Raw genomic sequence first — 17,996 nt, 5'->3', positions numbered from 1 at the left:
CAAAAGAGGTCTTGTAGGTGGCTGCTCCTGGACTTTTCTCCCTTTTGTTCTAGCCATCTCCTTCACTGTTTCTTCGAAGTTAGGAGTCAAAGCTATAGTAAAAAGGCAGACTGTAGCCTAAAACTGTGTTGGCTACAAACACTCATTAAAAGCTCTTGCTAATTATCTGGGAAATATTCTCTAACTGCAGTCAAGTCATTCCATGATGCTTTATTTCCATTGGTTCCTGGATTAAATCTTACCCAGATACAAAAGATACATATTTTTTTGATTGGCTATTGTCCACCTTACGGCAGAACTCGAGGGGATTCGGGGAGACGTGCTTGATTCCTCCATGGCCAGGTCATGTTTGCGCGCTACAGGACATTAAACAGCCTAGAGGTTTTTTTTTGAGCGTGAGAAATACGATGTGTGGCGGGAGTGCGTGGCTAAAGACCGAAATGAGTGGCTGTCACGCTCAATGCGTGACACTTGAGAGCCATGCTTATAAAATCAAGTAAATAAATTAAAAAACGCCAAAATCTATAAAGGAACAGGCTGGAGCCCTGGCTACGATGATAAACCAATAAACAGGAGCCCTGGCTGTGGCGCAATCCGGGGGGTGGGGTTATCCCCTCAAGTCTAGGCTACGAGATTCAGCCCTAAACAAAGCAAGAAGTTCCGATCATTTGAACGACAGCAAGAAAATAACATTTGCAAATAAAGTGCACAATGGAAACATAGGCCATTGTTCGTGTTCTACTACTCAAAGCATTCCAGGGATTGAGTTACAGTGTAGCAATTCCAGCGTTATGGACGTGACATTTGAACTCAAAATGACAACTGTAATGACCTAGTTAGATTTTTTTCTCTTTCAATATTTAAAGAGGTGATGCATATTTTCAGGGCTTCCTATCTTGGATAATTGATAGAAAAAAAACAGTTTTCCCATATAAGGTTTAAGGTTTAAGAAAATGCCAAAAAAGACGTGCGTTATGGATGTGACAGAAAATTACAGCGCTTTTTGGGTGATTATACATTTTCATTAAACTCTGTGAACATTTAAGACCAATATCAAAATGAAGATATCCATTTGATAAAGGGGTCCACATTGAACATAAAAACAGCTGTGTTTTAAATATTTTATATTTCATGTGGAGTTTTAGAAGGAAAAAACAGCGTTATGGATGTGACGTAATTCCGTTATGGATGTGACGCGTCTGAAATACACATGGCATCTGTGTGGGAAATCAACAATTTAAACATCATAGCCCTTTGATCATACCAAAAATTCCTCAGAATATCAGTTAAAATCTTTAAGAGAATATCAGTTAAAATCTTTAAGTTCATAAATAAGATTTGCAAGATGGCTGCAAAACAGCATGGATTTCAGCGTAAACGTCTGTCTGTTACATAATCACAGTTCACTTTAGATTTTGTGTTACAATTATAATAAACATTGACAATGACATGAGGTAAGATCAATAAATAAATAATTTATTCACATGTTTGTTTGTCAAAAGTATTGTAGACAATGAAGAAGTGTAGGATCTTTCTTCCCCCTTACTCCGCCTGCACAGCCTCATTGAAGTGGTGCCTGCCTCTGTTGTCCACCAAAGGATTGAGGCGCCTAATAATTTGGTTCCTCACCACCCATGACTTGTCCTCCTTTGTTGGCATGATGTAGACAAAGCCCAGCTCATCATTTTTTCTCAAAAACTGAACTTCCACTCCATGTTGGTCGTGGTCTGTGACAAGGCCTACATATTCCCTCCTGGACTTCTTGCCCTCGTAGGTTACAAGGACACAATCACCTGTTTTGATGCCACTTGGCAAGTTAGCGATCAAAGCAACAGGTAGACCACCTCCCAAAATCAGAGCAACTGCAGATTACAGCACAGCTGGCTAATAAGTGTTTTTTTGCCGTCTCACACTGTGATAAATATGTGACCTCCGTTTAATTTCCATAAACTGTTAGTTCGTTGTAAGGTAAAATTAATACATTGCTAGCGGGCGTGGTGTAGTGTGTGGAAATAGCACTGACAGGACTAGAGAGCTAGTTAGCAAGCTAGCCAGCTAGTAGGCTATCTAGTCACTTGTATGTTTAGCTGAGCGCAGTAGTCTACGCACTGACTTAACCATAGACAACGCAGCGCACCGGCTACCGGAAAAATAATATTTGACCTGGCAGAACAAATTGCCTGCATTTTCGCACTGACATGGCACAAAAATATTTAAGACCAATGCAATCTGAATTTAAGACAATTTAATACTTTTTAAGGCCTTATTTTGATGAAAATTGATTTACGACTTTTTAAGACTTTTAAATGACCCGCGGCCACCCTGTGTTACAAACAAAGACATATTCTGTCGTTGTCCATCTCTGTCTTTTTAACTCCATCCATACGCGCACGCACGCACGGACGCACGCACATTCGTTATTGCCCTCCTTTCATTAATTTGAGTATTTCTTATATGTAACCAGCTGGAAGAGTACCTTGGTATGTAACACAAAACACAATGCACCTGAGGCATACACTAGACTTTCTTTGCAACATAATGGCTTTCATTGCCAACTTCTAATCATGACTGGTTGAGGCATAACTCTTTTAATAAGACCACTGAATGAATTACACTCTGTAGGAAATAAATAGTCATGAAGGTAAATGAAGAAGAAAGCTGAGGTCTAACAGAAATACAAAGCATAATTAATCCCAATAAGAAACTGCAATGCTTTTTTGGTGTTCTCCGGACTGTTTGTGGCTTTTTAAAGAAAATATACAGCCTAGAAAATAATACTCAAAGCGCACGGTAGACCTGAAAGAAAAGAATGAGATTAGTCAACGTGGCTTGGGACATAAATCAGTGTGTGTCGCTCCTGGTGGAGAGGATTGGGCTATGTGCCATTGATCTGTAGAAAGCCTGCACAGGGATGGTAGGCATGTTCGATAAGTGATTAGTCTTCCAGCTCAGCTACAGGAGGGGGAGTGGTGCTGAAGGCGAGAGAGAGAGCAAGAGAGAGAGGTGAACAACAGGATGGTGTGTGTGCGTGTGTTTGTGTATGACTGGAGTTGGAAAAAGACAGATTATGTGTGTCTGTGTGTATGTTTGTGAGTTTTAGTGAGCGCAAAGCAGAGACAGGTTTGTGTGTGTGTGTGTGTGTGTGTGTGTGTGTGTGTGTGTGTGTGTGTGTGAGAGACAGGGAAAGTGCGCGCTTGAAAAAGCGAGGAGGCTGATTCACTGATATCTGGATTATCCCATTAGCTGGGAGCGCCACAGCAGGACCCATAAAGCCCTTCTGCTGAGAGATTCACGGCCTCTGCTGCCAGAAGGGCCTGCTGCCCAGAGGAAGCTCGGGATCATCTGATTGTGTGTATGTGTGTGTGTGGGGGGGGAATCCACTCAACACACACACACATACACACACACACACTCTAGACTATGTCCTTATTTCCAGCAGAGTTCTCATCAGATCTAGTGTGAACAGACAGAGCTAAAAGAGCCAGCAGGAATGTGATCTAAATCTGTCTGAACGGATCGTCTGAGCATGTCGGGAGGGCCTGTTGATGCAATAATCTTGACAATAATAACAAAAACAGACACCGCCACCCTCTGGCAGGGTTTCTTTGCGTGATCATGGAGGCACTTAGGTGCGCTGATGGGACAGGATCAGTTGACATCGCTCTTCTGGTTTGCCACTATAGTATTTCTCTGGATGAGGTCATCAATTACCCAACGCAGAACGCTGTGTGTGCAAGTCAGACAGTGCAGGAGCACAACGAGCAATGGTGCGAGGCATGCTGATGCTTCAGCAGGAGGGAGGGAGAGAGAGGGAGGGAGGGAGGGAGGGAGGGAGGAGAGGGAAATACGATGACCTCTCCTGTGCAGTATTTGTGCTTATGAGGATGAACCGTGTGTACACAGAGCCTTTCCCCGTATGCCCTCTGATCGCCTAGTTTGACTTGTTTACTGACTTGTTTAAGTCTCTATCACTCCCTGGTACTATATGTAAAATTCTATACTGCATTCCAAGTATTTCTGATCTCAAAAGTACTGTAAGGTCTGGGCAAGAAGTCGCTTATGTTTCTAAACCATTTGCTTTCCTGTCCTGCTTGTAACGGTCAACAAAGCAGTTACAAATACACAATCAAAACAGGACGGATATGAACTGTAGTAGGGAGACAGTAAGAAGGAAACCAGACTCAGCTTTGCATGCAGCACACACAGGGAAAGAGTACCGGGGCGTGTCTCTTCAACCTCACCTAAACTTATCTCAGTGCCACTCATGGCTCCCTCTACCTAACCACCGTGGCATGGTGGAGAGCTCACTCAGAGCACAGCTCACTCAGAGCACGGCTCTCACAGCGGGGGCGCTGAGCGGAGACAGGCGGGCCGGGTTGCGGAGGCTCCCAGTGATAACAGGGTTCACTGAGCGTAACTATCTCAAGTTGGCTCCACACTGAGAGAATGACTGAGGGTCTGTCTCTCTCCATCTCAGAGAGAGAGAGAGAGAGGGAGCGAAAGAGAGGAGAGATACTCATGGAACACAACCTGAATCACCAAACAGCTGCTTCTCACTTCCCCACATCCCTCCCCCAAAAGGTGTGCCTTTTATATCGGTTCAGATTACAGGACAAGATTATGGGACAGATTACACCACCTGTGAATCACCAGGGGAAGAAAAAAGGGCAGATAATGTAATAATTGTGTGACTAAGGGCTTAGGCCTCATAAACTACAGAGATGACATGATGATGATCTTTTAGACAGCATTTTTTATGTTCTATGTGCATCACAAGGTGAGAGTTCTGTCTGAAAGAGGCAAATCCATAACAGCCATGAGAGCGGTCTCCATACTAAAGTAACTACCCACCCATTTCATATAGGGTCAGTTGAAGCTGCACGCTCTCTGGAGAAGCAAAAGGCTGCTCAGGTGTTCTGGCATCGGCTGGCCCGCTGAATACTTGGCCCAGTTACGTGATTACCATTCGCAGGTGAGCTTTGCTCATTTAGGCTAAGACTCAAGAAACAAACCAAGTCACCCCTCACGATCACACACTATCACAGTAAGGACCTCAGTACCCCATCCTCTTCTCTATTGCTCACTCCATCAAAGGGTCGGCATCGTCTGCACCAATATCTTTTTTAATAGGGCCTGCTGTGAGGTCGCCAGCCTTGACACGGTCTTTCAGAGCAGCCATGCCCTGAGTGTCTCCCTCCTCCCAAAATGGCACTTAACCAATTTAGTTAATTTAGCCTTTTTGATCGCAACACTGTGACATCTTTATTAAGTCTCGTTTCACAGAGAATGAGTCACACTAGGGACAGAGTCAAATCCCTAAATTCTTTCATTAACTTGAAAACTATTAATGGAAGATTCAATATTTCAGTTGTCTAACACGCAAATAACTTCTTGTAATTAATAGTTTGAAACTGTTTGAACAGATGCTCCAATAAGAGAGTCTTATCTATAACTTCTGATAATTATAGACAGACAGACACAGAGTGGCATGGAGGGAACAACAGAAAAATAATGAAATCAGAAATGAAGCCCTATACCCACTCTTCACCCTCACAAAGTTAACCAAAAATGGATCAAAGCAGTTCCTTCCCAGCAAGGAGAAAAACTTGGCCAAAACCATAATTATGTTTCTGAAAATTAAGTCAGGTCTCAGGGAAAATATACAGACTGTGCGACAGTGCGTATGGTGTTTTTCTAACCGTATGCTCTTGCTTCTGTTAGGGTAGTAATTTGGGTTTCAGTTTACAACAAATAACAATTCTTCTTGGAGCTTGTGTATCAACCTCACCACAGCCACAAACCATGGTTTAAAAGAAAGAGCCAGGCTAAGACAGGGATATGGAGGGAGAGATGAAACATGGCCAGGCAGCTGAGACAGGGACCTGTCACCGCAGGTTCACGTGTCCTGATGATCCTCAACCCAGGCAGCCGTCAACATCACTCTCCCCTGGCTCTGAGTTAACCTCACTGGCCACTCCCACTGGCTCTCCATAACAAATGCCTCTTTTCATCAGAGTGAAAGAAAACACCTCCAACCTTGGCCAACTGACCTCTTGAAAGGTCTCTTTGAGGCATCAGGAAAGCCAGCATTATGCCATGGGCAAAGCCTTAAAATCTTCCGAGACAGTTAACTGATGTGGGGGGGTTGGGTGGGTGGGGGGGGGGGGGGCGGCAGGGGCTTCCTAGCCAAGATCAAAAAGAATGTATACATCACAACCACAGCCCACTAATATTCCCTCTGGTGCCTGTCTCCCCTTAAAGCAACCAAACCTAACCTAACCTCACACCATTCCCTCAAAGCTGAGATACCTCTGGGTGCTCGCAAGTAATTCCTCCCAAGACCCTCTCAACTAGCCTGCGAACCTTTGAGGTCGTTCCAGTCCTCACCATTTTACAATGAAAATCTCTTGTAATTGCCATGCAGCTCGTGGTGACAGGGCCTGCGGTGGCTGTCGTCTCGGGCACCGAGCTGACGTGCTCATTAGCAGGTTACAGCTGAGGCGCAACCACCCTCCCTCCCTCCCCACGGGCTCAGAGGTGTGAGCTGCAGGGATCAGAGAGCCACGCACCAGCCCCTTCCAGGCCAGAAAAATGGGAACCCAGAGGGCAAAAGTAGATCAAGACCTGGCTTAGCATTCCCAATAAAAAGAACTGAGAGGGTAGAGTTTTGCATACGGCGCATTTGGTGGCCATAGTGTTGGATCTTTGACCATCCAGTCCAACTGAGCCAAATGTCGAGGTCCCCAGTGGCCACCCCTCTGTCAGAGCTCTCCTTCACACACTCTTGCATTATTCAGGATGAATGGAAGGCCCTTATTAAGAACCTCTGGAAACTTCAGCCAGCTGATAAAAAGGCTCTCTCTGTCATCTACATCACGCCGGCTGGCCAGGGCCTCGACACAAGTGCCCCAGCACTAAACGGCTGCCTCTCAGCTCAGATCTCTGGCAATCTGCCATCTGTCTCGCATGTAATATGAGACTAAAAATGACAAAAAGGGGCAAAGGGAGAGAGAGAGAGAGAGAGAGAGAGAGAGAAAGAGAAGGGGGGGGGGTGTTGGAGCAAAACAAGTAAAGCAGCTCTCCTCCATGAATGTTTCATGACGTTGTTTGGAGGTTTTGTAGCAGCTGCGACTTCTCTCCTGCCTCACTTCCTTCAACCAAACTCCTTGCAAACAGTAGTTGAGCTTATTACAGACTGGTGCCACCAATTCCCTCTGTCTACTCTGCCGCCGTGCAACACAGCCAGTCTCAGCACCGACGCAGCCTCCTGGCATGGCAGGGAAAAGGAGGACCAGGGCCAAAGCTGGCATGGCCCCCTGGGGCTGACAATCATTTCAGTAGAAGAGAATTGAGCTGTGGCTGACACTACAGATTCTACATCCAGACAGATAAAGCAAGACAGAGTACAAGAGAGAGGAATATTGTGTGTGTGTTATGTGTGTGTGTGTGTGTGTGTGTGTGAGAGAACGCACAAATGACAGAAACCTGTCAGTCAACAAATGCTGTGCCTAGAACAGCAAGTAATATGAGCATGACCTCTATGAGCCCAAGATCACAAGTGTCACTGCATTCAGTACTGATCTCAAACAGAGACAGTACACAGCTTCTGCCGCAGAACTGCATTTCTAAACACCTGATTGTATGGAGGGCTCACATGGCTCTTTTTCCAATTACTTTCATACAGAATGCTAACGGAGTATTTTGAGCATAAACATAAAGTGTGATGTCATTAACGGCTGCTTATTTAAACATGGAAGGAGGGCCTTGGTAAAGGACAAACAAGGAAGTTGAATTCAAAATATTCAACACACTGCTCTCACTGGACAATCCACAGCAATATTGTCACTCTGGGCAATCATGTGGAGTGGTAATGATTAACTCTGCAGATATAACATGCAAACAAAAGAGTAAAGGTTCCCATGTAACCATGTGCTGGACTCAGAGTTGTCCATGTGAGCTGTGTCCAGTCCCACCCTTCCTTTTCCCCCATTTTCATTCAGTTACACTTGGCAAAGGTGTTCACCAATCTTACCTCATACACTTCATCTGCTCCGAGATAACTATGTATTATAGTACTTAATGTTTGAGAGCCATCTGTATGGTCTGGTGACAGTGTTATTTATTGCTTTATTATATAGCTCTCCAGAAACCCTGCCCCCGTCAATATCTGACAGCCATGTCCAATCCAATGACAGTGATGGCAGGGTGTGTCAGTATTCAGGACTGAACATCCAGCATGTCCATCATCCAAAATCCAGGACAGACAATCTCCATCATGTGTTAGGTCTTCGCTGTCAGCTTTTGGTAAGAGACAGAGAAGGGCAAGAAGAAGATACAGTGCAAATTCTGAAAGCTTTCAGACCCTTTCAGGGTTTCCACATTTTGGCACATTTCAGACTCATCATAAAATGGATTAAATTGATGTTCTCTCATCAATCTACACACAATACACCACAATGACATAGCAAAACTATGAGTGTTTTGATCATTTATTAAAAATAAAGACAAATTATCCCATCTACGTAAGTATTCAAACCCTTGATAGTTCGATTGAGCTCTGGTGCATCCTACTTCTTGAGATGCTTGTACCACTTGATTGGACTCCACCTGTGCCTAACTGAATTCATTGGACATAATTAGGAAAGGCTCCAGGAATTTAGCACATTGGGGCTTTGCCAAAAAAGCACCTGAACGGCCATCAGCAGCAAAAATCCTCTGGTCTGATGAAACTAAGATAGAATGATTTGGCCACAAGTCCCAATGTATGGAGGAAAGGAGGCACTGAGCATCACCTCAGTGACACCATCCCTACAGTCGAATAAGGTGGTGGCTGCATCATGTTGTGGGGATGCTTTTCTGTGTCAGGGACTGGGAGACGAGTCAGGATAGAGGGAAAGATGGATGCAGAAAAACACAGCAATCCCGAGTGAAAACCCATTTCAAGAGTGATCAGGATCTCAGGCTGAGACAAAGGTTTACCTTTTAACAAGAAAACAACTCGAAGCATACTGCCAAGAAAACAAGAGCGGGTTCAGGGAAAACTCTGAAAGTCCTGGAGTGGTTGAGCCAAAGTCTGGACCTGAACCCAATAGAGCATCTCTGGAGAGACCTAAAAGTGGCTGTGCACCGACGCTCTCCATCCAAACTGGTTGAGCTTGAAGAATTCTGAAGAATGGGAGAAACTTTTAAAAGAACGATGCACCAAGCTTGTATGATCATTCCCAAGAAGACTTGAGGCTGTCATTTCTGCCAGAGATGCTTAAACCAAGTCCTAATTGAGGAGTCTGAATACTTGTAAATTCTATATTTCAGTCTTTAATTTAAAATAAATTAGCAAAGCACTACAAACACCTGTTTTTACTCTGTCGTTCTGGAGTATTGTGGGCAGACTGATGAGGGAAGAAAATTAATTGAATCAATTCATTTTAAGAGTCTGAAACGTAACAAAATGTGGAAATCTTGAAAGGGTCTGAAAACTTTCCGACTGCCCTGCAGATTTGAATAACTGACTCACTTGATGAAGCATCGGGCTCCCTCGAATGTATATCCCTCCTCCCATCCAGTTGGTAAATCTGGATTGTAAGGGACAAAGAGAGAGTAGCATAGATCAGCATGAATGTAATGACCTGTGTTCTGGGGTTATGGCCATCAAGTTTGAACTTCAGACCCCTTAAAGGCTTACATGTTATTAGTGTGGAGTCTGCACTACCACTTCCTAAATGGTCACACAAACGGTGCTGCCAGCCGTTTGATCTGTCCGACCTCCTGCAGCAAGGTAGACGTCAGTGTTACTAGAATCTATGCTGCTCGTTGCTGCATCAAAATCAGCTTATGTACTCACAAAATGTTACCTATTGTTATTTCATTGTAAGTCAATTAGAAAAGTCTTTATGTTGCTTGTATAAGTAGTGTCTCCTGTTTTGCCAACAGAAGAGCGCAGCAACCTTATAGAGTAGTACATTATGTAATGTGCACATTTATTTGATTATACAGTGGTGCTGCTGAAGCTATCTGATCCCGCCGTATGGTCTAGTTCAACGCAGAGTAGCTTGCTAGCTCATCACGTTGAGGAGCACATAACTCTCACTAATGAGCTGCATGGTTGTCAATCACCGCGCGCAGGGCTTTAAATTCAAAAACCGCAGTGTGTGTTCTAGCGCTGACAGGCTCCAACTTCGCGGGATAATTATAACGGCAGCCGTTGATTCAATACAACATCTGTATTCAAACAGAGATGTCTCTAAATGTAATGAAATTCGCGACCTGCAGTGCCAGGTGGTTCTGTGACAACCTCAGCAACGCTTGCTAACGAAACTAACCTCACCTAAAAATGACTAGCAGTTTAACGTGTCCACTTTAACGGCTGCTGGCACAACTGAAGCTGGTAAATTAAGCTAACATTAGCGGACTCGCGGTTAATATTAAGAATGTGTGGTTAATTTGACACAGCTCAAATGAAAACAGTAACGTTAACTTAACGTTACTACGACCACGTTACCCTGTTGGAACTGAGATCATGTATGAGTTTGATACTTTAAAGATGACTGGTGTTAAAACAGCCCAAGTCTAGCTGAAACACTGGAAACTTTAATAAGGTGGACACTTACCTGGAGTTTTCCTATGCCCTGTGATGACGGCCTCACCACTGACTGGATGTAGCCAGGTTGTACTCTTTGCTTCTTCACTGTTGATAAGAAACGGGAAAGGTGAACATGAGAGGGGAAATCGAGTAAAAATTACTGTCGAAAGAATGGTCAATACATCCAGGCTGTGTATCCAGTAGATAATTACTTGTTAAAGAAAATACGTCCGTCCCGAGTAACCCCATAACTCCACGAAGAAGGGAGACAGGAGATCCAGTCCGTGTTTAGATCCGCCGCCATGTCTGGCTATTCACGGATTTGAGCTGCGCGTCTCCGCTCGAGCCGCGCGTACACGGAAACCCTGGCAACGAGAGAGTGAAAATCCAAGTAGAGGAACCTCTGGGGGGCGGGAGCACTCCGAAGAGAGGGTGTTTTTTTTTTTTTTATCCTTCGTTCGGGTCTAAGTGGAACTGAGAAGGTTTTCACGACCAAACAGTAGGCCTACGCCACCGACAATAGAGCTACACAATCACATCCTATGAAGACATCACTGTTCTTACAGTTGTTTTGAGTTTGAAAGGTGGGCCTAGCTGGCACTCCTGTGTTAACTCTCTTCCCTTGCCTGTGCATTGTGTGAAATGATTAATATTTAATCCCATCAAGTATGAGTGATCTGGTTTTCCGCTCCTTACTTTGTCTGTTTCTGTTGCAGCAGTAATATATCTTGGACTGTTACTCTGCCAGTATAGTTGGTGTTCTGCTAACTCTGCCACTACATCCTTACACTCACATTCATAAAAAATGTATGATGCCAGTGATGTGATTTCTTCATTTTTGTCTTCCCACCTCAGGCAATATCGACCTGTTGCTCTTCTGACCCTGCTGCTCAGTGTGAACATGAGAAGCAGGTCTTTCCTCTGGTCTTTAGTGCTTTGTGTAAAACATTGGTTGAATTAAGTGTCCAGGTGTACATAACCATATTCTGCTGAAGAATGCATGCATTGTTGCATTGCATTTGGTGCATAATAGAAAGGTAGTATTCTCCACCAGCTGTTTTCAAAAACAAGAAGTGTCATGCATCTCAAAGCATGGTTAAAATAGTTTGTTTGCAAGAAGAACACAACAACAGCTTCCCCTACCCAGGATGACCCTGTAATCCTCCAAACATATAATTAATGCATATTTGTATTAATCTCTCAGATCTGGGTGTCAGGCAGCTTTTCACAAGGGTGGTTATACAATCAACCTTAACAATAGATATTCAACACCACAGTGATTGTGCGCAGCTTGTGGGGGGTCATTGTGCCGGGTGGCATTGTGCCGTTTTGCTTACCAGGCACTTTTTTTTCACAGGTGCCAGCTTTTTGAAGGAGCCCGTTGGATCGGATGTGAACTGCCTTTGAGGTAACGCAATTGTTGTGAGGCAGTGGGTCAGTTGAGCCGCACTTCCAAGCATAAATACCAGTGGTTAGACAAATGGGTTTGAAAAGTAAATTGAAATGAAAATCAAATTTTGTCAGCACTCTATTCTCAGGGATGTGGATTAAACATCAACAACACTCAATCCTAGGATGCCTACACAGCTTTGCACCAAAGTAAAGTCATTGTCTTTGACTTCTAAAATAAGGTTTCATGAAATAATTCAGTCCTGTGGGTATGTAGTCATAGCGATCTAACACAATATGACTCTGTGTGTGGGGCCACAATACTTTCAAAAATACAGTCTGCGGTTAGTTGTAACATTACAGACATCAGTAGCCTACAATATCTTCTCTTTACCTTTTCTTCCATGCTGAGTGGATAAACTGTTAAAATGCATTAATCTCAAGGCATTTTTTTGTGTAGAAGTTTAGCCCTTGAGGAAGCACCAGTGTATGGTTAGCTAATTTTGTGTGGGATGAAGTTTCAGCAAGAGGGAAGCAAATGCACAGTGAAGAGAGCAGAGGGAACGCAGTGCCGAGAGTGAGCAAATGGAAGGAGGAGTGGAAGATCACAGCAGGTCAGACAAGGCTACGCCACTTGGCTGTAGCAGAAATATGTCAACACTGTTAAATGCCCTGTTCATTTTGGCTCAGCGTCTTCACTCGGTTTGTATTGATTTGCACAAAAAAGAAGGGGGGGGGGGGCAGATAATCCTCTGCAGCTCATTGGAGGCTCACATAGGTGGTCACATATGAGGTCCCCTGGGCTAAACAGAGCATTAAATATCGGTAGATTCCAAATAATGTGCTGGTTTAAACTATGTTGTATTGAAAAACAAGTCCATATCATTGATGGTATACAAAACATTAGCATGAAACAACAACAGATTTATTTTATCATAACTTCTCTAAAGAGTCCATGATGTCACAAGTAGACAACGTTCACGTGTTTCCCTTTCTTGGAAAATGACCCACTTGTGAAAACTGTGATATACTGGAGTCCAATTGAGGGAGAGCAGACTTAATAAGAACATAAAGACACAGAATGAATCAAAGGTTTAATGTGTTCTCCCTTACCAGTGGTACAAGTGACTATTTATAAAGAAATGTTTTGTGAAAAACAAAAACATCCTTTTGGGACATTGTGTTGTTATCGTTAGCCTCATTAAAAACGACTTGGTGGTTAAGAGGTTTGTGTGGTGCATTAACTTAAGCTTTTTTACAAGCACTGCAATGGGAGTGAGGTGATCCCAGTTCATCCATGTTCCTATGAATTTAGCTGTCCAATTGATTTTGTATCCAACCAGGGCTATTCTACAGGGAAATTAAGGGGTTAAATGAACTGTGCATGTAGTTTTACTGTTCCTCTCACCGTATTGACATGAGTCAAATTTCTCTACTCTGGGAATATTGGTTTCTCTTTTGGATCCCTCTTTACCTGGCTATATCCAAGGTAAACAGTGTGTGCTTGCAATCCTCTCCCACCAGCAGTCACTACACAGAGCAGCCCTAGATGAAGATAGGAGAGGGGTGTTGAGGGAGGTCTCAAGTATTTGTTTAAACTCTCTCTGCCCCATTCCCAACAGCCAAAGCACAAAGCCCTGGATCAAAACTGCCAGGAGCCTTACCCAGTTTGTCTTGACAGATGCTTTTCTAAGACAACCATTTCAAGGTGTTCAAAAAGAGACCTGTCAGAAAGAGTAAAAGAGCTTGTGGAAAACACTAAAGAGCAGCATTAAGTGTTTCATGTATGTCTTCAGCTCATCTCAAAATCTGAAGCTGAATTAGATCTGACTTGGACTTGGTTTATGTTGTATTCAATACTAAGAGGATAGCCATAGAATAAACCCACCAATCCCTTGTTACTCTTACTGCCACAAATGTTTTTCAATGATCAGTTGGTCTATTTCTAATTTGCATGAAATGCTTCTTTCACCTCACTCAGTTTTTGAGCATGTCGACATGTCTAAGGTTGTGAGGAGTTCCTCCAGCTCTTGTACACCTTGCATAGACCTTTTGTGTCTATTTTGGACACAATTCTGTATGCAAGTGTACTTTTCAACATACTATGTGCTTTATGGTAGTAAGAAAAAGCTTAGAAAAACTGTGAAAAGAGAGAGTGGTAAATATTTAAACCCTTAAATACAACAACAAATAAAACAATGCAATTTTATGTCCTTCAAGTCCAAGGGCTCTTCACAAAGGAAAACTAAGGGAGATGGGCAGAGACACCTATTACCTTTTGGCCCTTTGTGATTTGTGAGTTTTTTTTTTTCAATCCCCTCTGTAAAAAGCCTGTAGTCAAAGATTTCTTTGCCCTAATAAATGACGGTGTCAACGCCTCACTCACACTCACACATGGCCCAAATAGCCATGGCTGGAAAAACAAACAAAATACTAGCCAAATGCTATTCTTCTCTTCACTGCTCTTTGCAACTTGAGTTACAAGGCCTATTAACATCAAGTTTGAGGTCCAAAATCAAGCTGCCAGTTTGCTGGCTTGTTTGACACAGCTGAAGATGCTGTATTTCACCAGACTAGCCATAGCACGCGCAGGTGTACACATACACATACACACACGCAGACCACCCGTGCACAGACATGCAGACACTGGCTTGTTAATTGTTATCTCTACCCAGTATTTTTCTCTTCTCTGTACATCAGCTATTAGAAATTAAGTTTTCAAGGCATCTCTCATGGCTCTTCAACACTACATTATATAATAGAACCACAGTTCTATTTTCAAAAAATACTGTTTTCATCGTCTTGGGTCACACTTGAGGCGTCAACACATAATTAATGGTTGCACATTATCAAACAGCTGTCTGAGGTCTTTGTTGCAGTGCCAGCCCAGCGGTCCCCGTAGCCCTCCACACGCTGGGCTCACGGGAGCACAAGACAAGTGCAGGCTTTCATAGTTTCATTTAATAGGAGTCCAAAAGCAGCCCAATCACAATGCTGGGCTCGCACCAAGCAAATCCTGTCATCCTGAGAAGGGCAAGAACTCGAGGGCACCACTCCTGATTAGAGCACAACACTGTTTAATGACTTCTTTAAAACAAATTCTCAAATTCTCTCTCACTCTGTTTTAGTGTGTTCTTTTCACATCATTCTTGCAGAATAGAGTGGTTAGTATTCAGTAGGGCAGCCTCATGATTCCATCCTCAGCATCCCTCTCTTTCTGTTTGGAACCTGTCAAAGGGCATTTCAGAGGTGACAGTACAATATTTTCCAGCAGCCAGACAGAGTTTACGAAACTCCTTATATACAGTCCCTGCTGCCCAGCTGACAATGTAAACCTGCCACTGGAGCGCTCCCAGCTCTCCGTAGAGTCTGACTTAACAAGTAATATTGGAGATATGGTAATACATTGTTGATTAGACAGAGGGTTATGTTTTAGAAGTGCAAATTTGTATTGTATTTTGCTGTTTCTCCTATCAAGAATGGAGCGCATACATAATTCAATTTAAGGAGGCTGGGCGTTTTCAGTATTTGCCTCTTTGCCACAGCTATTATACTGCACCTACCTAAGAGGCCACTACACAAGACAGTTTATATTATTAGCCTTTGAAGTTGGACTTTTATGTAAGATGACTTGATGACACACACGTATGGAGAAAAGCATGTTCTCATTTACCAAAAAGGCAAAAGCTTTCAAGCTTCCAGTCAGTTTTCTCTGTAGATTTTTAGGTGTTCTCAGAAAAATTATGAATGCCTATATGAAAAGCCAGTGGTATGTTACACTAAATCAGCATGCTAGGAATGTTGTACTAAAAACGTTCTTTTGTCAGTACCTAATCCCCTGTTATACTGTGTGTCATCAATAAACAACACACTGTGTGCGTTAGGGCATTCAAGCATAAGAAATAATACAGTATTAGAGCACCTGTTTGTAAAACTTACGATAGCTGGCTACACTCTGATAGTGTTCAAGAGGAAATGTCCCTAGTGCTCTCCTGGGCTCTTTAGTTTGTAACTGAAACTTCAACGCAGTCAAAATAACCTTAAAATCTTGTATTCAATGTACACCACATATATCAAAATTCTTGAAATGAAAGCATGGTGATTATGTCACTGCAGGGGTAACTATGAACCCTTCAAACTCTCTACCTCCCTGACATGACTTACAATTAAATGTTGAAGAAGGCTAGTATATAATGCACTACTGCTTTAATGGCACTGATAAAATGGTCACGTAGTTTGTTTCCACGCTCGTAAAATATGAGCAGCCATGGCCTCAATACATCTGAGACATTAATCAATTAACGTTGCTTTTTTTGACATGTTCCTCTCCTGTAATTGTGTTCCAGAAAACAACAAAATGGTGTAACAATACAGTGGGTGCTCGGTGAAGAACTGAAGAAATCCTTCAATTTCTTATAAATGAAGAAATCCTTCAATTTCGGGGCCACACCCTGCCAGTGTTCCCTTTTGCCAGGCATTCATTCATCTCCAGGATGCTTGGTGTCATTAAACCCGGACATGGAAAGGGAGCACTTGTCTCTAAGGACTACTTAGGTGATCACAGTGGAAGTGATGTAATTAAAGACTTGTTTTTGAGTGCCAGTTCCTATCTGTTTTTATATCGTTCCTAACAAGACCAGACATTTTGTACGTGTAGACTTTAACAATGACAGCTGCCTAATTAAACCAAAAATATGCCGACATTTTTTGGCAGATACATAAAAACATTTACCTCCAAAATCTACGTACAAAACTGTAAATGTGGGTTTCTGGATCATGTCAAACCGTAGTGATTGCTGTTCAGCTAATAATAGCTTGGCATTCTAATGGTACCGTTACTGGGAGATCCCAGAGTGGTATTTAGGTAATGAAGAGTGTGCTCCATTAGTGGCCAGCAGAATTTAATATTGATTCGTTGAGTGTAAAGCACATCACTGCCTCGCACATCAATAACTGAGCTGTCATAAGTAGGATGCACCGATATTAACGGCTTTTCTAGGGTCTGTCCCTGTTGCCTGAAGACTCGCTGATAGTGCAAGTTCTGACAGGCAGTTGCATCTCTTAGCTAACTTTATGTGGTGCCATCAATCTCTTGTTTAAATAACTGTATTTAACTATTTTAGTAGGAGATTATTGATTACCTTCTGTGCTGAAAGCACTGACGTGTGGTGAAGCCTGCAGCTGCACAGGGTATGTGCATTGAATATATACAACATACATGTCAAACCCCTAAGAGAGACCCCTGCAAAATGATGTATGACAGTGGAAGTCAAAAAAGTACACCCTCTACTGTGTATGATAGTGGCCAACAGCATAGCATCTGCATGTCAAAACTACTATTGAGTTTTTCATTCAAGTTAGCTTTTTGTTTTGCTGCTTTCACTGTGGACTACATTTTTATCAGTGACATTGGAAATAGGGGGAGCCCAGAATTACATGTGGAACAACTAGATTAGTCACGTTTACACGATTATCCTCCAGTATTACTGATTTTCAAAAACACAATGTTTTGTTTAGGCATTAACCCATAAACCAAACAACTTAATATACTGATATGATGCACAACAAATGCCAAACCTTTTTTTTTACTGAAGGCATGCAAATGATAGTTATATCTATATTACAAGACAAAAGAGAGTAGAGTAAACAGAGACTATTACCCGTGCCTCCCCATTGTGTGGCACTAATGATTTTATAAGTAATCATTTAGCTTTTGTCAGTGTGCTTGATTTCTATAAGACTATATAATTACCATGTCCTTTTATTAAATGTTCAATTTAGTCATTTTTATGCCATATTTTTTCCATTTTTGCCCTTGGTTATCATCCTACTTATACGTTCTTCATAAGCCTCATTTCATTTTGATACAGTTGAATTCCGTGTTGCTGTAACACCAACTTAAATGTATTAAATGAACTGAGACCATCTGTTCAGTACATGTTGTGAGAAAAGAGAGAGTTGGTATCTGGAATACAGTCAGGGTCATGTGAGAGGTGATGGCCGTATGGAGGCCAGACCTCCTCACAGT

General features: G+C 42.7%; 1 protein-coding gene across 6 annotated transcripts in view; it reads right to left on the bottom strand.

The window, feature by feature from the left end:
* The window catches only part of LOC308368325 (pleckstrin homology domain-containing family A member 5-like), a 112,639-nt gene extending 101,741 nt beyond the window's left edge, over positions 1 to 10,898 (bottom strand). For 5 of the 6 annotated variants that reach the window (XM_080842478.1, XM_080842479.1, XM_080842477.1 and 2 more), the window contains exons 1-3: positions 10,792 to 10,884; positions 10,608 to 10,684; positions 9,515 to 9,572 (exon numbers count right to left, since the gene is read on the bottom strand). In XM_080842478.1, coding sequence (XP_080698604.1) covers positions 9,515 to 9,572; positions 10,608 to 10,684; positions 10,792 to 10,883 — 227 coding nt within the window. In that variant the 5' untranslated portion in view covers position 10,884. Of the gene's footprint in view, positions 1 to 9,514; positions 9,573 to 10,607; positions 10,685 to 10,791 lie in introns of all 6 variants that reach the window. The other variant, XM_080842482.1, reaches the window with a different exon arrangement.
* Between the last annotated feature and the right edge of the window lie 7,098 nt (positions 10,899 to 17,996).

Source organism: Sprattus sprattus (assembly GCF_963457725.1).
Source record: "Sprattus sprattus genome assembly, chromosome: 7".
NCBI classification, from domain to species: Eukaryota; Metazoa; Chordata; class Actinopteri; order Clupeiformes; family Clupeidae; genus Sprattus; species Sprattus sprattus.
The sequence above is the reverse complement of the archived record's forward strand: the minus strand, read 5'-3'. Positions and strand labels throughout refer to the sequence as shown.